Source organism: Hyla sarda, chromosome 3 (genome assembly GCF_029499605.1).
Source record: "Hyla sarda isolate aHylSar1 chromosome 3, aHylSar1.hap1, whole genome shotgun sequence".
Lineage (NCBI taxonomy): Eukaryota > Metazoa > Chordata > Amphibia > Anura > Hylidae > Hyla > Hyla sarda.
Genome location: NC_079191.1, coordinates 263,695,987 through 263,721,246, shown reverse-complemented (window position 1 = coordinate 263,721,246; position 25,260 = coordinate 263,695,987). Strand labels below are relative to the sequence as shown.

The window sequence follows — 25,260 nt, the reverse complement described above, 5'->3', positions numbered from 1 at the left end:
TATTTATTATAACAGAAGGTAGCTGTAAGTCTTTGGCCAAGCATTATATAATATGTGTATTTATTATATTTAGGCAGTAAATCTTGAATGTAAAGCCAATTACTAAGTCAAACTGAAGTTCTTAACGATACAAAACTGTTTTAAACTGTTTTTCCAACATATTTCTATTAGAAAAGTAGAAATTCACTGATCATGAAGCTCTAGTGTAGGCTAGGGTTAGGTTCACACTGGGTTTATATTTACATTTGATGTACATGCCAAACATGTATACCTTAAACAGATGCTTAAAACAGATCCTGCTGTATGCCATACAGCAGAATCCATTTTCAATTGAATTACAATATAAAATTTACCAAGCTGTAGCATATGCGTTTTTTGCTGTACAGAATGGCAATAACTTTTATACCATACTATACAGCACAAAAAATGAATAAAATAGAAAACCAGTAAAATGTAGAGAAACAGTCTGTTTGTCTATGTTACACCACAGAACTGAATGTTTCCATTTAGGCTGGGTTTGCATTGCATTTGTTTGCTTTTAATGATAATGAAGAAATAAATGCATTGCACAGACTGCCACAATATTCTATATAGCAAAAAAAGAAAAGATTTAAGGGGTACTCCAGCGGAAAACTATTTTTATTTTTTTTTAATAAAGAAAGTTAAACAGATTTGTAAATTAATGCTATTTAAAAATCTTAATCCTTCCAGTACTTATCAGCTGCTGTATGCTGCACATAACTGTCGGAACTGTCCAGAGTAGGAACAAATCTCCATAGCAAACCTATCCTGCTCTGGACAGTTCCTGACATGTCTGACATGCCTGAGGTGTCAGCAGAGAGCACTGTGGTCAGACAGAAACGAAATTCAAAAAGAAAAAGAACTTCCTCTGTAGTATACATCAGATGATAAGTACTGGAAGAATTAAGATATTTTAAAGGTTTAACATATGTACAGTTCCCTGGAATCAATGGTGCTCTAAAAACAAATAAAAATTATAAATTGTAATTCTTAAAATGTGACTGCTGTTTTCATTTACTAGTGTATGGCAAATGTTCTGTATTGAGGCAATTTTTCTTGCTTTTTATATTGTAATTTTGCACTGGTTGATTTTCCACATGGTAAACTAGCTATATGAAGTCATTAATAACTCAGTATGTGGTTAACCCATGAGCTTTAGCCAGGGGTGGCAGGATCATTAAAAGCAGGTTTCTATATCACAGATGAGAACTTATACTATAAGGGATATAAATTAATCAGAACAAGACAGGTTTAAATAAGAACAAAATGGAAACAAGAATTACACGTTTGTTAAGCTTACATCATCTATTGTGCCAAGAAAACTACATCACAGACAACCAACATTTGCAATACTGAGCAGGGCTGTGGAGTCAGTAGATAAATGTTCCAACTCTGACTCAGACTCCACAGTTTTTCGTACTTCCGACTCCGACTCTTCCTTCCAAGAAGCTCTTCCACCAAGTTCTTCTAAGCTCTTCTAACAGAGAGAGGTAGTTGGGCAGAAGCTGCTGCCTTCTCCTTTTTGTGTGCTGATCTGCTGCTGAAGATAGGGCAGTGGGTATCCTTTGGATAGGGGATAAGATGTCTTAGCGCGGGAGTACCCCTTTAATCCCTTATCAGTGAGAGGCTAGGTTACCCATGGGTTCCCTGTAACAGCAGAACACAACACTATGGAAAGTATAAGTATTTCTACTCCTAATTGTGCGTTGCGTGCCATATAGTGAAGCACATGAAAAGCATGCTTCTTCACGGTCACTTAGCGTGTTCATTTTGCGGTTACGTGAGGCACTGCATGCATTGGTCTTTATTCTTACAGTAGATAAGTCATTAATTGTGAATTGGGACATTTAAACTTGCTTTTTTTTTTATTCCAATGAAAATTTAGTAGGAGTCAGAGTATTGTTTGCTGACTCCGACTCCAGGTACCCAAAATTTCGTCCGACTCCGACTCCACAGCCCTGATACTGAGGACATATAAAAGGTCACATAACCGCTACAGCTGAAAAGTGTTAAAACATAAGATAATTTGAGGATAAATTTCTGCACTTGGATGACAAAGGATGTTAGGCATAAATTGAATGGCCAGAGAATGTGTTATATGTGTCAAACAAAACACCTGACAATGTGAAAAATTTAGCGTGTTAACTTCCTTATATATCACAATAATCCTTTGTTTCCTAAAAATCACTTACCCTTCAGGGCACTGTGAAACAGTACTGCTGTCACATTCACCTTCTGCCCAAGCAGCGTCTCCTATAAGCCAGTGCACAAAAAAAATAAAAAAATAAACCCAAAAGGAGCAAAATAAATAAAATAACATAATCACCCTAAGAATAAAATAAACTTTACTTTTGTCCACATTTGAATGCTTCACAAACTCTAAAAATCTCAAAAATATATTTTTCTAGGTTCGGCATCAATTTTGTGATTAAAACTATTGATGTCATTATAAAGTACAATTGGTGGTGCAAAAATAAGCCCTCATATGAGTCTGTAGGTGCAAAACAAAGTGTTATGATTTTTAGAAGGTGATGAAGAAAAAAGGAAAGTGCAAAAATGGAAAAACCTGTGGTCTTTAAGGGGTTAAAGAGATGGGGTAGTGACTAATGTTCTGATTCGGCAAATATCCTCGCTAGACACCTTATGGGCACTGTCCGATTCAAACACTTTTTATACGTTGTACATCTTGGCAAAACATTAACCTTTCTAACATACTTCATTAAAAAATGTTGATTCCTTTTTACAGAAATCATGGTTTTGTCATGTAAGTGAGGGTGGGCTAGTACTATTAGACAGGAGGGAACTAGGAGGAGTCCTATCAGGCAAGAGAGAGCACAGAGGAGTACTATCAGACAGGAGAGAGCACAGAGGAGTACTATCAGACAGGAGAGAGCACAGAGGAGTACTATCAGATAGGAGAGAGCACAAAGGAGTACTATCAGACAGGAGAGAGCACAGAGGAGTACTATCAGACAGGAGAGAGCACAGAAGAGTACTATCAGACAAGAGAGAGCACAGAGGAGTGCTATCAGACAGAAGAGAGCACAGAGGAGTCCTATCAGACAGGAGAGAGCACAGAGGAGTGCTATCAGACAGGAGAGAGCACAGAGGAGTCCTATCAGACAGGAGAGAGCACAGAGGAGTACTATCAGACAGAAGAGAGCACATAGGAGTACTATCAGACAAAAGAGAGCGCAGAGGAGTACTATCAGACAGGAGAGAGCACAGAGGAGTACTATCAGACAGGAGAGAGCACAGAGGAGTATGTGATGTCCCTGTACGGGATGATGTGGCCCCGTACAGTCTTCCTGCCCTGTCAGGCAGAGTACCTGCATGTCTCCAGGGCTCGCATGCAGCATACTTCCATTATGTATATAGGTTTGCCTCATTTAATGGACTGTTGCTTTAATGTTTGTACCACATGATTGCTACCCAGAGGGCTCCACTGACCAGGTGACCACCCAAGTGACCTATGGGCTCCTTGCACAGCCCCCCCCCCCTATATAACAAGGGGAGGAGCAGCAATCACTCTCTTCTGCTGAGGTCAAGTGCAGTCAAGTTGTTCCAGTGTCTGTGTCCAGAGCATTGGAGGCTTCAAACCTAAAGTCCTGCAAGTCTGTCATCAGTAAGTCAAGTCATCTTACTATCAGTCACCATCTCTATACAGTCAAGTCCAGCTGTAGTCACTGTGGCCTTCACTAAAGTCAGTCTAACTACTTCAAGTCCCAGCAAGCCTGCGAGGTACCCCTGTGTCCTGGTATATTTGGCTGTACTGCAAAAAATATATTACCTGTCTTGCCTCAGTAAGGCTGCCATTTTCCTTGATCTGGCGTTGGTGTCTTCATTGTCCCTGCCTAACCCAGGATCAGTGGTTTTACCTTCCGGTGTTTAAGTCTAAACCACGCACTGGTGTCACAACAAGAAGAAGTTAATACCATCTGCCCCTTGCGCCATAACATCTTCCCTGCATCTACCCTGCACCTCACACCCCGACACCACAACTTCTATAAGACAGGAGAGAGCACAGAGGAGTACTTTCAGACAGGAGAAAACTAGCCCACCCTCACCTACTGGACTTTGTCGATGCCTGTGCTTGGGCATGGACAAAGCCATGATTTTATAAGCCATAATTTCAAAATTTTCTTATGAAGTATATTAGAAAGGTTAATGTTTTGCCAAGATGTACAACATATAAAAAGTTTTCGGATCTGACAGTGCCCATTTAAAGTGAATGTATGGCCTAGATTTAGTTTTTATGATAAGAGCTTGATACTGAAAAATGTCAAATTTTATTTTTCTAATCTGTTTCTATTTTCTGATTGTAATATAATTTATATTTAGTAATTAATAAAAAATGTTGTACATTATGGGTTGGGGGCATCTAGCTTCTAACACCTTAAAGATGCAGAGATTTTTCATCTTTGCTTTTTCCTTCCCGCTTTCTAATATTTATAACGCTTTCAATTTTCCACCTGCAGACCCATGTGAGGGCTTGTTTTTTTGCATCACCAATTGTTCTTTGCAATGACATCACTCATTTTACCCCCAAATCTAAAGGTTAAACAAAAAAATATTATTTATGGGTGCAGTGCACTTTTTAGTAAAAATGACACATTGGCCCTGATTTACTAAGAGTGACGTGTAGTTTTCATTGTGGCTTTTAATTCCCTACAGTTTTTTTTCCATGTCTTTTACTACGATTTCCCTATATTTTGCACTTTTCCCTACATTTTGCTTTTTTTACACATGCTCTGATCTGTCGGGTTTTACTCAGCTCAAATCCACTACATTTTATGTGGAAACCTTAGAAGTAAATATGTCGGGTTTTTGTGAAAATGTCAGGGACACGCCCCCCTTTCGTCAGCCATGCCCCTTTTTCGGGTTTTCTCAGTAAAATGTCAGGTTTTGTTTTCAATTTTGGCGCATATTCTGTCACAGACAGAATTTCTGGAAAAACAACTCTCGTTTACAATAGTGAATCAGGGCCATTATCTTTATTTTGTAGGTCCATACGATTAAAGGAGTTATCCACTATAAAAATGGTTTTAGTACTTACCTGCTACAAAGCAATGGGCATGCTTAGGAAGGATATGTGCTTGCCTTGGAGCTAAAGGGCTATGTTGTGATTCCACTATAACGCTTCTTTTTGTGAAATTTTCTGTCCCTTAAACTACAAGTCCCAGGATTCCTTATTTGTGAGTGTTAGGTCACTTTTCTCCCTCCCACACATCAGCCACCCGACCCATTAAAGCACAGGTGTGCTGCCTTCCATGCTGTGCTGTGAACAATAGGCCAGTGTTTTCTAACCAGGGAGCCTTCAGCTTTTGCAAAACTACAATTCCCTGCAGAATGATCTCTTTCCACTCTACCATTGAAGCAGACAGCCTCCTCTGAAAACCTGACAATGATGTAATGTCTTGGGCTGCACTGCAACCTGAGACAACACTCATTTTTTATGCTGTTAAAATAAACACCGGTGCAAAGATCACATAAGAATTGCGAGACCACCATCAAAACACAGGTACAGACACTATATTATGAACTACACTAACTTTGATGCCCCTGTAGCATGGTCAAATCTGGAATTCCCCTTTAATATGTGCATAGGTTTTGTTTTATTATACTACATTAAAAAAAAATTATAATTTTTTTGTAGGAAAATGAGTATGCATAAAGTTGTCCTCTTTTATTTTTTATTTTATGAATAGAGGGATAAAAGAGGGTTAATTTTTTGTGCCATGACCTTTATTTTTTAGTGGTACCATTTTTGTTTTGATGGGATCTTTTGATCACATTTTATTGATTTTTTTCTGGTATATGAAATGACCAAAAATACACATTTCTAGACTTTGGTATATTTCAATGTTTACGTCATTAACAGTGCATATCAATTAACATTATATTTTAATACTTTAGACATTAAGGCATGCATCAATGCTGGATATTTTTATGTTTATTTTATTTTATTTTTTTTTTACACTTTTTTTTGTTACCATAGGAGACTTCTACATGCAATCCTTAGATTGCATACACTGTTCAATGCTGTGCTATAGCTTTGATCAGTGTTATAGGTTCTCCATTGCCCCAGACTGCCATAGCCTTCTGAAGCATAGGAGTATCAATCGGACAGCAAGGAGGCAGGTAAGGGCCCTCCCGCCATCCTCTCTGATTTCATTGTGGTGGTTTTGATTGGACCGCTAAGGCAAGCCCACATTTAGACATCATAGTACAGTACTAATTTACCTAGGGCTCGGTTATTTTTATGTTTTAAAGCGCGATGTTTATATGGTTGTTTTGGCCATGTATTATACATATATCTTACCTTTGCAAACTACTTGATAGTTTGTGCAACAATCTCCTTTTGTCACACAGTCATCTGAGCATGAGCAATGGCTGCTAGAAATCCGCTCCTCTCCACAACGAACTCTGCTACAGGTCCATTCTTCCTCTGTAATGCAGAAAAACAACTGATAAGCCATAGAAAACAGTAAAAGGCAGCGGGCAGCAATGTCAGTGACTAGTGAACTTTTTAAAGGGAATGTGTCATCAGAAAATGACCTATTGATTAAATCAAGTTTTTATATTTTTCCAGAATATGGGTGATGTTTTTTTTATTATTCATTTTAGTATCTATATTATAAAATAATCCTGTAGACAGAGAAGAAAAAAACAAGAGCGCACCTCGTGATAATTGTATGGATAAAACAGTAGGAAAGAGAGAAAAATTAGCTCCTTACCAGAGGAGTTAGTAAGACCTAAAGCTGTCCCTAAGACCACTCTCCCTGCCTAGTTGCCTAGACATCCTAGCGGTGAATGACAACCGGGCACTGGTCCCTTCCTGTGCTAAAGTGCATGGGCATAAGAGTGAAAAAAAACAAATGTCAGGAGACAAGTCAGGGACATAACGGTTAAACTACAAAGCTCCAAACAGATATACCAGGCAGGATATAGAATACTAACAAACAGTTCAAGAACCAGGATCAAGATTAACGGCAGATATAATAATATGAACAAGACTAGATATGAGGGTAAGTATATAGCAGAAAAAAACAGGAGATGTAGGGGATGTCAGAACACTATACAGGTCAGGAACTCAAGAGCACTGTTCACACTGGACTCAGAACAAGAAACACACTGGACACCCCACTCTAATCGTGGACATGACAACAATACTAAGGCCAAATAGGCTCCTTAGGATACTAGCCTAGGAGGAAATAAAAATCCTAAATAAAAGCAAACACGGGTATAGACACAAGGCTAACTCACTCCTAGATAGACAGACAAGGTTTGTACAAGGTTCAGAACAGGATTCTATTCTAAGAGATCCATGATAAAACAAGGGTCAAAACAGGAGTGGCAAAACACACAGTGTAAACACGTACTTAGGAAACACAAAGCATATGCAGAACGAACAATACAAGAATACTAAAACCCAACAAAGATACTAAAACAAAGCAGGCTAAAATCTATATATCAGAAAGGACAGATAACCATGGTTGACCCCATAAGGACAGACCCCTTTTTTTACCCTAATTACTAGGCTCTTTATTTTTTTTGACATGTGTCTCTTTAAATGGTAATAACTTTAGAATGCTTTTTCTGAGCGGAGGGATTCTGAGATAGTTTTTTCATGACTCTTTTGTTGACACATGCAGCATTTTTTGTGAAAAACTCCAAAATATTGTGAAAAACTGGAAAATTTGTAGCATTTTTCTAAATGATGGTGTTCACTGCACGGAAAAAGTGATGTTCTATTTATTCTGTGGGTTGGTACAATTATGGTGATATCCATTTTATTGATCTTGTTATGTTCTTTTTCCTTTTCTGAGCAAAATTCTTTTTTTTCCCCTTTTTTGTATTATCATTTTCTGACATCCGTAACTTTTTTAATTTTCGTCCGAGGCCATTGAGGTGAGAGCTTATTTTTTGCAGGACAAGCTGTACTTTTTATTGGTATCATTTTTGCGATACATGCTACATTTGGGGGGGGGGGGTTATTCCGCTATTTGCACCAAAATTGGCAAATTGTACTTTTTTATGGATGTGGCAATACCTAGTATGTATATGGTTTGTGTTTTTTTTCTTATGATAATACAGGGCTTTTATGGGGAAAGGGGCATCTATTTCATTATTTTTTTTACACTTTATACTTTTATTGAAGAACCATTTATTTAATTTTTTTTTCACTTTTTACAGGTTATACTATGCTGCAATACATTTGTACTGCAGCACAGTATGACCTGATCAGCTTCACACACTACAGCCTGTGTGATCCAGCCTATGGGTACGTTCACACGAGCGGATTTTTTTACGGGTTTTCTGCTGCGTATTTGAAAGTGGGCAGGCTCTTCTCGGCTGTCCGCAGCAGATTTTCCGTGGAGGAATTTACGCTGTGGAAAATCCACCCCAAGCCCCAATGAAGTCAGTAGGTACTGCGGCAGATTTTCCACAGCGTAAATTCCACCACGGAAAATCGGCTGCGGGTCGTGAAGAGCCATGAAGAGCCCACCCACTTTCAAATATTCAGCAGAAAACCCGCAAAAAAATCCGCTCGTGTGAACATACCCTATGGCTGGATGTCACAGGCTTCTGTAGCAGGCATACAGAAGGTCATCATCTGACCTCCTGCTGCCATAGCAACCAACGGCGACCTGCGATAGTTGATACTCCTCCTGTCAACACCATAGATGTCATGATCAGGATTGATCACGACATCTACTGGGTTAATGCTGCTGGGACTGGCGCAATCGCGGCCCCGGCAGCTGCGGTGGGACCTTGGCTGTGATTGACAGCCTGGTCCAGCCGGCGATCTCCTGCAGTGCGTCTTGCAGAGCAGAAGATCGCTAGAATGTATGCATATGTCCAGTTGCGCTTACAAGTTAGCAAATTGGATGTATGCATACATCCTGGGGCGGGAAGGGGTTAACCCCTTAAGGACCAGGACCATTTTCACTGTAGGACCAGAGCGTTTTTTGCACATCTGACCACTTTCACTTTAAGCATTAATAACTCTGGGATGATTTTACCTTTCATTCTGATTCAGAGTTTTTTTTTCGTGACATATTCTACTTTATGTTAGTGGTAAAATTTTGTCGATACTTGCATCATTTCTTAGTGAAAAATTCCAAAATTTGATGAAAAAATAGAAAATTTTGCATTTTTCTAACTTTGAAGCTCTCTGCTTGTAAGGAAAATAGACATTCCAAATAAATTATATTTTGATTCACAAATACAATATGTCTACTTTATGTTTGCATCATAAAGTTGACATGTTTTTACTTTTGGAAGACATCAGAGGGCTTCAAAGTTCATCAGCAATTTTCCAATTTTTCACAACATTTTCAAAATCGGAATTTTTCGTGGACCAGTTCCTATTAGAAATACCCCACAAATGACCCCATTATAAAAACTGCACCCCTCAAAGTATTCAAAATGACATTCAGTAAGCGTGTTAACCCTTTAGGTGTTTCACAGGAATAACAGCAAAATAAAGGAGAAAATTCAAAATCTTCATTTTTTACAATCGCATGTTCTTGTAGACCCAGTTTTTGAATTTTTACAAGAGGTAAAGAGAGACAAATCCTCTCAAAATTTGTAACCCAATTTCTCTCAAGTAAGGAAATACCTCATATGTGTATGTAAAGTGTTCGGCGGGCGCAGTAGAGGGCTCAGAAGGGAAGGAGCGACAATGGGATTTTGGGAAGCCCCTATGGTGCCAGAACAGCAGAAATACCCCCACATGGCATACCATTTTGGCAACTACACCCCTCAAGGCACATAACAAGGGGTCCAGTGAGCCTTAACACCCCACAGGTGTTTGATGATTTTTCGTTAAAGTATGTGTAAATGAAAAAAAAATGTTTTCACTAAAGTGAAGTTTTTTTTCCATCACCATTTTTATAAAGGGTAATGGGAGAAAATGCCCCCCAAAATGTGTAACCCCATCTCTTCTGAGTATGGAAATACCCCATGTTAGGACGTAAAATGCTCTGCGGGCGAACTATAATGCTCAGAAGAGAAGGAGTCACATTTGGCTTTTTGAAAGCAAATTTAGCTGAAATGGTTTTTGGGGAGCATGTCGCATTTAGGAAGCCCCTATGGTGCCAGGATAGCAAAAAAAAAAAAAAACACATGGCATACTATTTTGGAAACTACACCCCTCAATGAACGTAACAAGGGGTACAGTGAGCCTTAACACCTCACAGGTATTTCACGACTTTTTGTTAAAGTTGGACGTGTAAATGAAAAGAAAATTTTTCACTAAAATGCTGGTTTTTCCCCAAATTTTACATGTTTACAAGGGTTAATAGGAGAAAATTACCCCCAAAACGTGTAACCCCATTTCTTCTGAGTATGGAAATACCCCATGTGTGGATGTCAAGTGCTTTCTGGCGCACTACAATGCTCAGAAGAGGAGGAGCACCATTGAGCTTTTGGAAAGGGAATTTGTTTGGAATAGAAGTCGGGGGCCAAGTGCGTTTGCAAAGCCCCTCGTGGTGCCAAAACAGTGGACACCCCCACATGTGACCACATTTTGGAAACTATACCCCTCACAGAATTTAATAAGGGGTGCAGTGAGTATTTACACTCCACTGGCGTTTTAACAGATCTTTGGAACAGTGGGCTGAGCAAATGAAAAATTACATTTTTCATTTTCACGGACCACTGTTCCAAAAATCTGTCAGACACCTGTGGGGCGTAAATGCTCACTGTACCCCTTATTACATTACATGAGGGGTGTAGTTTGTAAACACACGTGACCTTCAATTCCGGACAAATTTTCTCTTCAAAATCCCAATGGCACTCCTTCTCTTCTGAGCATTGTAGTGCGCCCACAGAGCACTTTACATCCACATATGGGGTATGTTCTTACTCAGAAGAAATGGGGTTACAAATTTTGGTGGGCTTTTTTCCTATTTTCCCTTATAAAAATAAAAAATTTAGGGTAACACCAGCATTTTTGTGAAAACATTTTTTTTTTTTAATTTTCCCATCCAACTTTAATGAAAATTCTTGAAACACCTGTGGGGTGCTAAGGCTCACTATACCCCTTGTTAAATTCCATGAGTGGTGCAGTTTCCAAAATGGGGTCACATGTGGGTATTTATTTTTTGTCGTTTATTTCAGACCGCTGTAAAATCAGCCACCCCTGTGCAAATCACCAATTTAGGCCTCAAATGTACATGGTGCGCTCTCACTCCTGAGCCTTGTTGTGCGCCCACAGAGCATTTTACGGCCACATATGGGGTATTTCTGTATTCAGTAGAAATAGTGTTACAAATTTTGGGGGTCTTTTTTTCCTTTTACCTTTTGTGAAAATAAAAAGTAAAGGGCAACACCAGCATGTTAGTGTAAAATTATTATTATTTTTTTTACACTAACAGGCTGGTGTAGACCCCAACTTTTCCTTTTCATAAGGGGTAAAAGGAGAAAAAGCCCCCCAAAATTTGTAGTGCAATTTCTCCCAAGTACGGAAATACCCCATATGTGGCCCTAAACTGTTTCCTTGAAATACGACAGGGCTCCGAAGTGAGAGAGCGCCATGCGCATTTGAGGACTAAATTAGGGATTGCATAGGGGTGGACATAGGGGTATTCTACGCCAGTGATTCCCAAACAGGGTGCCTCCAGCTGTTGCTAAACTCCCAGCATGCCTGGACAGCCAGTGGCTGTCCGGTAAAGCTGGGAGTTGTTATTTTGCAACATCTGGAGGCTCCGTTTTGAAAACACTGCTGTACAATATGTTTTTCATTTTTAATGGGGGGGGGGGGGGGACAGTGTAAGGGGATATATATGTAGTGTTTTACCCTTTATTATGTGGTAGTGTAGTGTAGTGTTTTTAGGGAACATACGCACTGGCAAAGGTTTACAATGAGCTTACTGCTATGAGTTTGCGCTGCAGCAGAAAACTTACTGTAAACCTGCCCGTGTGAATGTACCCTGTACATTCACATGGCGGGGACAAACCTCCAGCTGTTTCAAAACTACAACTCCCAGCATGCACTGACAGACCGTGCATGCTGGGAGTTGTACTCCGATACTGATCGTCGCCCGCAGCCTCGCCCGCAGGGTAAGTGGACTTTGGCGCCGGTCCTCTATTGTTTCCCCGTTCTGCCCCGCCTATTGTGGGTGGGCAGAACGGGGAAAATGAAAGTTAACCCAACCGCCCCCGACCTGCTATTGGACATCGCTTCTAGACTTTTATATATCAACTGGCTCTGGGAAATTAAACAAATTTGTTAATTACTTCTATAAAAAAATAAATAATAATCCTTCCAGTAGTTATCAGCTGCTAAAGTTGAGTTGTTCTTTTCTTTCTGACAACAATGCTCTCTGCTGACACCTATGCTTGTCTCAGGAACTGTCCGAAGCATTAGAGGTTTACTGTGGGCATTTGCTCCTACTCTGGACAATTCCTGATACAAGCAGAGGTGTCAGCAGAGAGTACTGTTGTCAGAAAGAAAAGAACAACTTCAGCAGCTGATAACTACTGGAAGGATTAAGATGTTTTAATAGAAGTAATCTACAAATCTTTCTGGAGCTAGTTGATATATAAAAAAAAAGTTTTTTTCCTGGAATACTCCTTTAACTCTTCACACACCAGGGAGAATAAACACAGAAACTGTTCAGACATAAACATAATGTAGGAACAGGACCCAAAGCAGAAAAATGCAAAATACAGATAAACGGACATTACATGAGACCATAAATTTATAATAGTTTCTATATAAAAAATGTAATTCTGGGAATAATATTAATTATTAACACACAAATAAATAGTATGCCCGTATGGGACTCACATTAAAACCAAAAACACAATAATGCAGAAACATAAAAAATATGAGAAAGCATAAATTGTAAACAAAGAAATTAGAAATATACACCTGTATCTGTCGTTGGATCTACTGTATAAATGACGCAGCAGAAGGCCAACCTAAAATACACAGTGACAAAGAAGGGTTGGTACAAGAAGCTGTAAGCCGCGGTAGTGAGTACTGATAGCGGAACTTAGTTTGAGAATGGCCATAGTATGGATACTGTACGTAGGATAAGGTTCACGAGAACTCATGGTGATGCACACAGAGAAAAAAACAGAAGAAACTGGCCCATTCATTTTAGTATGGAGATTCTTCACTGAGTTTACCTCTTTTGTCCTCCATGTGCATCACAATAAGTTCTCGTGTACCTTACCCTAGGCACGCTATCCATATTACGGCCATTCTCAAACTTTCGCTATTGGTACTCACTACCTCGGCTTACAGCTTCCTGTACCTACCTTGTCACTGTCTGTGTATTTCAGGTTTGCCTGCATATTTTATACAGTAGATCCAATGACAGATACAGGTGCATATTTCTTATTTCTTTGTTTACAATTTATGCAATCTCATATTTTTAGTATGTATCTCAATTATTGTGTTTTTGGTTTTAATATGAGTCCCATACGGGCATACTATTCATTTGTGTGTTAATAATTAATATAAATCCCAGCATGGCATTTTTATATAGAAACTATTGTACGTTGCATTTTATTAAATAAATGTTTTAACTAATACGGTGAAAACCATGCTGTCCCTTCTTTTGGAGAAGTGCCCCGAGAGCTAAGTCCAATTTTCTCCATTTGGAGTTCCATTTTAGTATGTATAAAATAAACCCGAAGTCTTGTATTTTTCAGTCAAGCCACTAAAACTAAGCTTAGACTGTCCTGTCTGTGATATGGAGGAGGCTGCTGGAAAGTGATCAGTAAATAATAACAGCGAAAGTCGATACCAGTAGATAGAAAAGACAATAGCAGCTTAGCCTTCCCTGCTCTGTAAAATGGCTTTTGCACAGGTATCAGAGGTCACAGAGCATGCTTACAAACTCCCATACATAGAATAGGATCTGGAGATGTTCAATGTGTCTATGTCAAGGGGCCTCGCTGTAAAGCATATCTCTAAATGTTGTTAAAAACAGCTTGGACAAAATGGCTGCCCCCATAATATAACAAAAAAATAATAATAAAATTACAATCAGAAAGCAGAAATAGATTAGAAAAAAAAGAATGTTTTTGTATGTGGTTCTAATTAGTAAAAAAAAAAAAAAAAAAATAGGTGACATTCAGTGTTCTCTGAGAAATTTCTTGGAAATAATTAACGGAAAAGTTAGACTAAATACCAGTGCAATGAACATTTCTCAAGGTGTCATGCTTGAAAGATGAGTAAGCTATATAATGTAGGCATAAACATTTTATAAACGTAACACTTTCCTTCATCAAAAATTCCACATGGTAACTTGTACTGCATCAAAAATGTCACTCAATGATTACGACTAAATGAATATATGATACAATAGCCTACAGAAGGAGGCAACTATTGGAACAAATAGATCAAATGGTAACTTGATGTAATGATGGAGCTTATCTGGAATCAAGCTGCAATAACAGACAGCGCTACATAGATGACAGTACTGTTGAGTACTATAGGGTGAGAGAATCTGAGTATCCTACTTAAGACAGGACAATAATGTTATATTAACACTGCTTTCCACTACATGTGCGTCTTCATCACACACATGCAGTTGCAAACCCTAGAGCGTTACCTTGTTAATTTCTTAATCACAGCAAAGTCAGCATCATCACACTGCTGCTCACTCAAGGAACCATCAGTTTGGCATGGATGAGGTGAGGGTTTTTTTCTGAAGGGAGCACTATTAAGAGTGTTAGGGGTCTGGCTATACCTACTGGGCAAGGTCTTCCTATCTGCCTATTGTAAAAACCTTAAAAAATCTTGCACTTGGCTCAAAAGTGTGTTGAAATGGCCCAGGTAGTAGTGATAAAGATTTTATTTCACACTTACTTGGCTTCTCACAGAGATCCTGGAAATCGAAACAGCAGTTTCCATGTTGAACACACTGAGCATCACAGCGGCAGTCATCTTCTATAACATCCTCTGTATGATAGCATCTCTGCCTACAGGACACTGGGATATGAAAGAACAAAGTTAAGCCTAAGAAAATATATACAGTAGGTATAAATGTTACTTTATCTCAAATTAATAAAATAAAAAAAATGGTTGCAAAGTTGGACATAGCCTTGACTTTTTATATTATTTCATCATTTTAAATAGACAAAATGTAAAAAGTTCCATGGTCATTGTTTTATATGCTTCAGGTATCAATCTTCCATAGTGCTTGGGTAAAAGGCACCCCATCAGTTATGACATGAATAAACACTAGAGGCCACACCTCTGTAATAGGATTACACCATTCTTCACAATACAGCTATAACAGTGACTATTAAAATACACACTAGATAAACCTACTGTATTTTGTATGTCATATCTCTTATCATACTAAATTTTTTTTCTAATAGGAAAACGTTGCAATATTTTTCTGTTGCAAATGATGTGCAAACTGCAGATAACTGTGGATACATTTTTTTCCACATTTTATATTTGCTGTTTAGAAAAGTTATACTGTATGCTTCATCTATAGATTTGATTAACACTTTGTATAGATAATACAGCACTTAGGATTGGCAAACGCAATTGTAAAAAAAAAAAAAAAAAAAATAGTTTAATATTGTTGGTTACAATGTAAAGCAAATCCGTCACCTGAATGTATGGGGAGCATATTACAGGGAAAAGCTAATTCTCCTAGTATCCTAAACACCACAAACAATTATTGTGCTATTTGGTTAATTAAGGTGATCAAAGACTACTCCAACATTTATTAAAGCCAACTATAAGGTTTTCTTAAGTTGGCATGTACGCCATATTGCTTTGCAAAAACTTTTCTCTTTCTCATCTGCTCTCTGTTTTTGTAATTTTGCTCAAAACTAGCCATTTCTCTGCAAAAATTGTAAAAAGATTTGTGCTACTCACGCCAAGGGAGCATAAAGAAGGCTGAAAGAGGGCTCAGCCTTGCTTGGAGGCAGCATGTTGGGGGCACCCCCTCCTCACATGTGACTTTAGGGCTGATTTGTGACACATTAAGTGGCAGCAATATACACCACCTCAATAGGTGGTGTATATTTGTGCACCAGGTACAACGGCAGCCATGGATCCTCTGGACTTACTAAGAGGCATACAAACTAAAAATGGGTGGAGCTTTACTTATGTGGATGCACTAAAACAAAGCCAATAATTAATGTCCCCCAGTATTTTTTGTGCTGTTTGGCTACTGTGAAAATGTACCTCGTCCTATAATATGCAACCTTTACATGTAATATGAAGTTTAATTGCATCTAAAAATGCAAGTACTGTAGGTCAAACAAGTCAGGGCTTATTTTCAGGGGATGTCTTATTTTTATTAAGTATGGTATGTGATAGCCTGGGGGAGTAGGGTGTAGGGAGTGTAGCTATGCGGTGATTAAAGGGTGCTTGTTAACCCTTGCTATTCGTGACGCCAGGGTGAGGGCTCCTCAGTAATGCTTGTCCTACCGCCACCCTTCCCAAGAGCGATAGTGAGGTAGATAATAATAGAATGTCCACAACCGGAGAGTTTTCTGAAACAGGTATAACTTTTACTGAAGATTTTCTGCAAGCTTCATAAACAGAACAGTCTCTATGCATACAACTGCTTTCTTTGGAGATTGACAAAGGTTGGGACTTTAGCAATTTACAGTCTTTAAGGTATTATGCGCTGTTCCACTGGATTTAGGGGATTTATGTTACGCCTAGCGCTTCGGGTCCCCGCTCCTCCCCGGAGCGCTCACGGCGTCTCTCTCCCTGCAGCGCCCCGGTCAGTCCCGCTGACCGGGAGCGCTGCACTGACATGGCCGTCGGGGATGCGATTCGCACAGCGGGACGCGCCCGCTCGCGAATCGCGTCCCAGGTCACTTACCCGTCCCGGGTCCCTCCTGTCATGTGCTGGCGCGCGCGGCTCCGCTCTCTAGGGCGCGCGCGCGCCAGCTCTCTGAGACTTAAAGGGCCAGTGCACCAATGATTGGTGCCTGGCCCAATTAGCTTAATTGGCTTCCACCTGCTCCCTGGCTATATCTGATCACTGCCCCTGCACTCCCTTGCCGGATCTTGTTGCCTTGTGCCAGTGAAAGCGTTTAGTGTTGTCCAAAGCCTGTGTTACCTGAACTCCTGCTATCCATCTTGACTACGACCCTTGCCGCCTGCCCCGACCTTCTGCTACGTCTGACCTTGCCTCTGCCTAGTCCTTCTGTCCCACGCCTTCTCAGCAGTCAGCGAGGTTGAGCCGTTGCTAGTGGATACGACCTGGTTGCTACTGCCGCAGCAAGACCATCCCGCTTTGCGGCGGGCTCTGGTGAACACCAGTAGCCTCTTAGAACCGGTCCACCAGCATGGTCCACGCCAATCCCTCGCTGACACAGAGGATCCACTACCCGTAAGCCGAATCGTGACAGTAGATCCGGCCATGGATCCCGCTGAGGTGCCGCTGCCAAGTCTCGCTGACCTTACCACGGTGGTCACTCAGCAATCGCAGCAATTTGCCCAACAAGGACAGCAGCTGTCGCAGTTGACCGCCACGTTACAGCAACTTCTGCCTCTGCTACAGCAGCAACCATCTCCTCCGCCAGCTCCTGCACCTCCTCCGCAGCGAGTGGCCGCTCCTAGCCTCCGCTTGTCCCTGCCGGACAAATTTGATGGGGACTCTAGACTCTGCCGTGGATTTTTGTCTCAATGTTCCCTGCATATGGAGATGTTGTCGGACTTGTTTCCTACAGAACGGTCTAAGGTGGCGTTCGTAGTGAGCCTTCTTTCAGGAAAGGCCTTGTCTTGGGCCACACCGCTCTGGGACCGCAATGATCCTGCCACAGTCACAGTCCAGTCCTTCTTCGCTGAAGTCCGGAGTGTCTTCGAGGAACCAGCCCGAGCTTCTTCTGCCGAGACTGCCCTGCTGAACCTGGTCCAGGGTAATTCTTCAGTGGGCGAGTACGCCATCCAATTTCGTACTCTTGCTTCCGAATTATCATGGAATAATGAGGCTCTCTGCGCGACCTTTAAAAAAGGCCTATCCAGTAGCATCAAGGATGTGCTGGCCGCACGAGAGATTCCTGCCAACCTGCAAGAACTTATCCATTTGGCCACCCGCATTGACATGCGTTTTTCTGAGAGACATCAGGAGCTCCGCCAGGAAAAAGACTTAGATCTCTGGGCACCTCTCCCACAGCATCCTTTGCAGTCTACGCCTGGGCCTCCCGCCGAGGAGGCCATGCAAGTGGATCGGTCTCGCCTGACCCAGGAAGAGAGGAATCGCCGTAGGGAAGAAAATCTTTGTCTGTACTGTGCCAGTACCGAGCATTTCTTGGTGGATTGCCCTATTCGTCCTCCACGTCTGGGAAACGCACGCACCCAGCTCACGTGGGTGTGGCGTCTCTTGGTTCAAAGTCTGCTTCTCCACGTCTCACGGTGCCCGTGCGGATTTCTCCTTCAGCCAACTCCTCCCTCTCAGCCGTGGCCTGCTTGGACTCTGGTGCCTCTGGGAATTTTATTTTGGAGTCTTTGGTGAATAAATTCTGCATCCCGGTGACCCGTCTCGTCAAGCCGCTCTACATTTCCGCGGTCAACGGAGTCAGATTGGATTGCACCGTGCGTTACCGCACAAAACCTCTCTTAATGTGCATTGGACCCCACCACGAAAGGATTGAGTTCTTCGTCCTTCCCAACTGTACCTCTGAGGTCCTCCTCGGTCTGCCATGGCTCCGGCTTCATTCTCCCACCCTTGACTGGACCACCGGGGAGATCAAGAACTGGGACTCTGCTTGCCACAAGAGATGCCTCTCCCCCCCTCCCAGTCCCGTCAGGCAAGCCTCAGTGCCTCCTCATGGCCCCCGTCCTTGTGTCACCCTGCCCCGTGCCAAGCTTCACCCTCTGCCCTCCCTCCCCATTCCCACTCCTGCTGTACTGCCTGCCTTTGAGGAAACCCTCCATTCACTCCCGGTGTCCTCGTCCCAGGTAAAGCAGTTGTCAGACAAAAAAAGGGGGAGACCTAAGGGGGGGGTACTGTTACGCCTAGCGCTCCGGGTCCCCGCTCCTCCCCGGAGCGCTCACGGCGTCTCTCTCCCTGCAGCGCCCCGGTCAGTCCCACTGACCGGGAGCGCTGCACTGACATGGCCGTCGGGGATGCGATTCGCACAGCGGGACGCGCCCGCTCGCGAATCGCGTCCCAGGTCACTTACCCGTCCCGGGTCCCTCCTGTCATGTGCTGGCGCGCGCGGCTCCGCTCTCTAGGGCGCGCGCGCGCCAGCTCTCTGAGACTTAAAGGGCCAGTGCACCAATGATTGGTGCCTGGCCCAATTAGCTTAATTGGCTTCCACCTGCTCCCTGGCTATATCTGATCACTGCCCCTGCACTCCCTTGCCGGATCTTGTTGCCTTGTGCCAGTGAAAGCGTTTAGTGTTGTCCAAAGCCTGTGTTACCTGAACTCCTGCTATCCATCTTGACTACGACCCTTGCCGCCTGCCCCGACCTTCTGCTACGTCTGACCTTGCCTCTGCCTAGTCCTTCTGTCCCACGCCTTCTCAGCAGTCAGCGAGGTTGAGCCGTTGCTAGTGGATACGACCTGGTTGCTACTGCCGCAGCAAGACCATCCCGCTTTGCGGCGGGCTCTGTTGAACACCAGTAGCCTCTTAGAACCGGTCCACCAGCACGGTCCACGCCAATCCCTCGCTGACACAGAGGATCCACTACCTGTAAGCCGAATCGTGACAATTTAGTTGCGGTCCAGTAGTCACGCTAGCTTTAGCGGGGGTAGTTTAGAACTCACGGTTTTAGTTCAACTGAGACCAGTAGGTTTTAAGGCCTAACGTGTCTTTGCAAGTTGCGCAGATCCGTCTTGCTAGTCCGGCATCCACGAGAGCAGCAACCCAAGAGAGCGATAATTGGCTACAGCTCCCTTATATGGGCAGGGGCTGGACTAGTGCTAATTGGTCCATACTTGTGTCAATCACCATTACAAAGGATTGTGGGCAACATGTGACCCAAGGACCTCCAAAGGTCCTCCAACATACCATAGAGGATATTAACATGGTCACATGACCGAAGGTCCTGCGACGCTAAACAAGGTAAGTACTATACATTATATTAAATATACATTATTTATCAAATATATACAGGTATTAACACTTGAAAATTAGAGTAGAGGAGAGGCGACTAGGGGCTGTCCCACCAGAGGGATCCTACCTGAGCTAAGTTACTCTGACTTCGGGGACCTCTACACTAGGTATGGTATGCAATACGGTACCGGAACACCACAGGTACAACAATACAGAGACTCACAGACTGTTGCTGGTTGGTGCTGGGTGAGAGAGACTCACAGTGCTGAGTAAAACGGTAGCCACAGCTTTATTCTTCCCCCTGAGGACCCATAAAGCAGAACTTTCTGTTCCTCACTTTTACTTTCAGTTTATGTCTCCTTCTTTGCTGAGGCTGGCAACACGGACAGAAGGACCGGGACCTGACAGGCGGACCTTGATGGGGCTGCCGGCACCTCTCCAGTCACCTCCGAGATAGCAGCTGTCACAATAGGACAGATGAGAAGGGCTGACCATCTTCTTTACTGCTCCACACCAGTACGTTTGGCCACACCTACTGCTATGTCTTATTTTCGGGGTATGGCTTATATTACGTAAATGCTTAGAAATTTTGCTGTGGCTTATTTTATGGGTATGTCTTATTTTCGGGGGAAACGGGTACTGAAATTTATCAGACCCATTATGATGCTAGTTTCCAAATATCTTTGTGACAGTTGGGAACAGGGCCATAAACTTGTGAAAGAGGTAATTGCTAGTGAACAACAGTGCAGGGAGCACAGTCAATATAACCTAATTTTGGGACCCAATCTTTTAGCCTAAAATTTTTCCCCATTGTGGGTGTTTCCTCTCAATAATTTCTATTGCCAAATTATTTGCAGAGAAAGAAGTTTAATACTTCGTTGTGTTGCAACTGACTTCAACACAGTCACTTCAATCAGGTTTTTCTTGTTTTAACATTTGCCAAAAAGTTTATTTTCCCAGAATGGTCTGGCAGGATGAAGAAACATATGTATCATTGCATAGTTCATTGCCCAATATCCCCTTCCTTAGTGCATTATTCAACAATGGAATTTTTTTTTACACTTGCCAAGTGCAAGTGCAGTTTAAATGATATGTTACCTCCTGTGGGTCAGTACAAATCCAGTCATCACAAATTTACATTGGTTTTGTTATGTTTTAGTACTTTTAAGAAAATACAATCTTAAGAAAAAAATTAATTGTTTCATATTTCCATATTCTGGCACCAAAAACATTTTCCAATTTTCCACTGATGGACCTTTGTGAGGGATTGTTTTTTGCAAAGCAAGCTGTAGTTTTTATCAGCACTATTTTGGAGTACGTTTGACTATTTTAATACTTTTTACTATTTTTACTTTTTGGGAGGTGATAAACAATGACAGAAATGACAGAATTGCTAACTTTTGGTCACCCCGACCAAATCCATGTGTAGGATAACATAATATTATAACATTGTTACGCTATGCGCTCTGGCCTCACACGCTGGCCGTGAGCGCATGGTCCCCTTACCTTTTGCTGCCGACAGGGCTGGGACTCGCACTGCGGGACGCACCTGCATGCGAGCCCCAGTCCGTCACTCTCCGGGTGTTTCCCCTGCCTCTGCTTCCACCTATCTGCTCCGGCGCATGTGTCCCCATCCCTTAGGGCGTGCGGAGCTTTAAGATGTAAAGGGCCAGTACGATCATTAGTGTAACCACCTGTGTCTTGTTGATAAATTCATCCACGCTCCTCAGCTCTCTGCCGGATCTATGTTGCCTTGTGCCCTAGAGAAAGCGTTCCTTTGTATTGCCTTGCCGTGTACCAGATCTCCTGCTCTTGTGACCTTGACCTTGCTTCTCTGCCGCCTGCCTACTGAACTTCTGCTACGTCCCGACTACGCTACTGTGCTGCCTGCCCTGTCCTACAGCTATCCCGACTAAGAGTTGTCTCATCCCTTCTGTGCTTTGCATCTCCTTAACCGCCTGTGTGGTCGAGCCGTTGCTGGAGGTTACGACCTGGGTGTCGCCTGCAGCAGCAAGCCCATCCTGCTTTGCGGCGGGCTCTGGTGAAGACCAGCGGCACCTTAGACTCCGTTCCTGGCACAGTCCGATCCATCTGCCACACAGGTCCAGCGGATCCACATACACCAGAGTTCCTGTCTTCAGAAATGTGAGTGTTACAGTAAGATCCAGCCATGGATCCCGCTGAGGAACCCCTGCCTGAAGTTGTGGATCTTTCCTCTGTTGTGATACGTCACTCACAGCAGTTGTCCCGACAGGCGCAGCAATTTTCTCAACTTGCAGCCATGATGCAACAGCTTTTGGCCTTGCAACAGCAGCAGGTACCACAATCTGGCCCACTCCCTCCTCCAGCTCCTGCAGTCTCTCCTGGCTCCCAGATGCACCTGCCTTTGCCTTCCAAGTATGATGGGGATTCCAAGTCATGCAGAGGCTTTGTTACACAGTGCTCCATGCATTTGGAGCTCATGTCTGAACTGTTTCCAACTGAACGTAGTAAGGTGGCCTTTGTCATTAGTCTACTTTCTGGAAAAGCCCTTGCTTGGACTACACCCCTTTGGGACCATGGTGATCCAGTATCCTCCAATTTGTCTGCATTCTTGGCCGAATTTCGCAGTGCCTTTGAGGAACCCGCACGTGCCTCTTCAGCTGAGACGGCATTGCTGAATCTATGTCAAGGAGATTCTACCGTTGATGACTACGCGGTTCAGTTCCGCATTCTAGCCTCTGAACTTGCCTGGAATGAAGAGGCTTTGTGTGCCACATTTAAAAAAGGACTGCCCTATTGATCTTCTGCCTGGTACCACTCCTCCTCGTGGGAGGATATGTCCTCTTTCAGTTCCTGAGACCAAAGCCATGGCTGAGTATATCCAGGAGAATCTCCAAAAGGGATTTATCCGTAAGTCCTCTTCTCCTGCAGGACCAGGTTTCTTCTTTGTAGGGAAGAAAGATGGCTCACTCTGTCCATGCATTGGCTACAGGGGACTTAACAAAATCACGGTCAAGAACCGTTACCCTTTACCTCTTATCTCAGAACTTTTTGATATTTTACGTGGTGCCAAGGTCTTCTCCAAGCTGGACTTACACGGTGCGTATAATCTCATTCGTATCCGCAAGGGAGATGAATGGAAAATGGCCTTCAATACTCGTGACGGACATTTTGAGTATCTTGTTATGCCATTTGGTCTCTGCAATGCTCCAGCCGTTTCCAGGAATTCATTAATGATATCTTCCGTGATCTTCTTTACACCTGTGTTGTCGTATACCTTGATGACATCCTGATCTTCTCTTCCAACTTAGTGGAGCATCGTGCTCATGTTAGTCTGGTTCTTCAGAGACTATGGAAGAATCATCTCTACGCCAAATTGGAGAAATGCCTGTTCGAAAAGTCTAGTCTTCCGTTTCTTGGCTACATTGTTTCTCATCAGGACCTGCAGATGGATCCTGATAAGTTATCTGCAGTTTTGGATTGGCCTCGTCCCTCGAGCCTACGTGCAATTCAACGCTTTCTGGGATTCGCTAACTATTATCGTCAGTTTATCCCACATTTTTCATCCTTGGTTGCTCCTATTGTAGCTCTCACTAAAAAAGCATCCAATCCTAAGTATTGGCCTTGAGAGGCTGAAGAGGCCTTCTCCCGTTTAAAGTCTGCATTTGCCTCTGCTCACGTGCTTACAAGATCTGATCCAGAGAGGCCCTTTGCGTCGGAGGTTGATGCCTCATCTATTGGAGCGGGAGCCGTCCTCACACAGAAAAACGCCAAGGGCAAGAGTGTAACTTGTGGGTTTTTCTCCAAGACTTTCTCTCCTGCTGAGATGAATTACTCCATTGGAGATTGTGAACTCCTCGCTATTAAGCTAGCTTTGGAGGAATGGCGACATTTACTGGAAGGTTCTTCTCATCCGGTCAGCATCTACTTCGATCATAAGAATCTTCTATACCTTCAATCTGCTCAGCGTTTGAACCCCCGCCAGGCAAGATGGTCACTGTTCTTTTCTCGTTTCAACTTCTTCATTCACTTCCGTCCTGCAGACAAGAACATCAGGGCGGATGCACTCTCCAGGTCCTCTGACGTCATTGGTTTGGACTCCACGCCTAGGCACATTATTCCTCCTGACCGTTTGATTCCTGCCGCTCCTGCAGAGATTCAGCAAATTCCTCCGGGAAAATCCTTTGTGCCCACCAGATTGAGACGCAAGGTCTTGAAATGGGGTCATTCTTCCTTGACAGCAGGACATCCTGGAATACGCAAGACCCTACTTCATATTTCCTGGCTCTACTGGTGGCACCATCTTGAACGTGATGTTTCTGATTTTGTTCGGTCCTGTGTAACTTGTGCCTGTGACAAAACTCCTAGGCAAAGACCTGCAGGACTCTTACAGCCTTTACCCATTCCAGAGACTCCCTGGTCCCATATCGCCATGGATTTCATCACCGATCTGCCACCTTCTCATAATAACACTGTCATCTGGGTCATGGTAGATCGGTTTTCAAAGAGGGCTCACTTCATTCCTCTACCAGGTCTTCCTTCTGCTCCACAGCTGGCGAAGTACTTCTTGTAGCATGTCTTCCGTTTACATGGTCTTCCACAACATATCGTTTCGGATTGATGTGTGCAGTTTGTCTCTAAGTTCTGGTGAGCCCTTTGTAACCGTCTGGACATCAATCTGGACTTCTCCTCGGCCTACCACCCTCAGTCCAACGGTCAGGTGGAAAGGGTCAATCAAATCCTTTAGACTTATCTTCGGCATTTAGTTTCAGCTCGCCAAGATGATTGGGTCGACCTTCTCCCCTGGGCTGAATTCTCATATAATCTTAAGGATTCCGAGTCCACGAGGTTGTCTCCCTTTTTTGTTGTCTACGGATTCCATCTCCGTCCTCCTCTTCCTCTCCCAGTCTCCTCCAGTGTGCCTGCTGTTGATGAGCTGGTCCGTGACTTCTCCACCATCTGGCAACAGACCCGACAGTCATTGTCCCAGGCTTCTTCACGCATGAAGGCGCAAGCGGATAAAGGTAGAAGACCTCCTCCATCCTTCTCTCCTGGTGACATGGTGTGGCTTTCATCCAAATACATCCACTTCAAGATCCCCTGTTACAAGCTTGGTCCCCGCTACCTTGGTCCCTACAAAAGATCAATCCTGTTTCCTACAAACTCCGTCTACCTGCTACATTACGTATTCCCAATTCCTTCCACGTCTCTCTCCTCAAGCCTCTTGTTGTAAACTGGTTTTCTCTGAAGAAT

General features: G+C 42.9%; 1 protein-coding gene across 1 annotated transcript in view; it reads right to left on the bottom strand.

The window, feature by feature from the left end:
- ENPP3 (ectonucleotide pyrophosphatase/phosphodiesterase 3) overlaps positions 1-25,260 on the bottom strand; it is a 178,948-nt gene that overhangs the window by 129,850 nt on the left and 23,838 nt on the right. The window contains exons 3-5 of the mRNA XM_056563313.1: positions 14,855-14,977; positions 6,344-6,469; positions 2,214-2,274 (exon numbers count right to left, since the gene is read on the bottom strand). Of these exons, the coding sequence (XP_056419288.1) occupies positions 2,214-2,274; positions 6,344-6,469; positions 14,855-14,977 (310 nt within the window). The remainder of the gene's footprint in view (positions 1-2,213; positions 2,275-6,343; positions 6,470-14,854; positions 14,978-25,260) is intronic.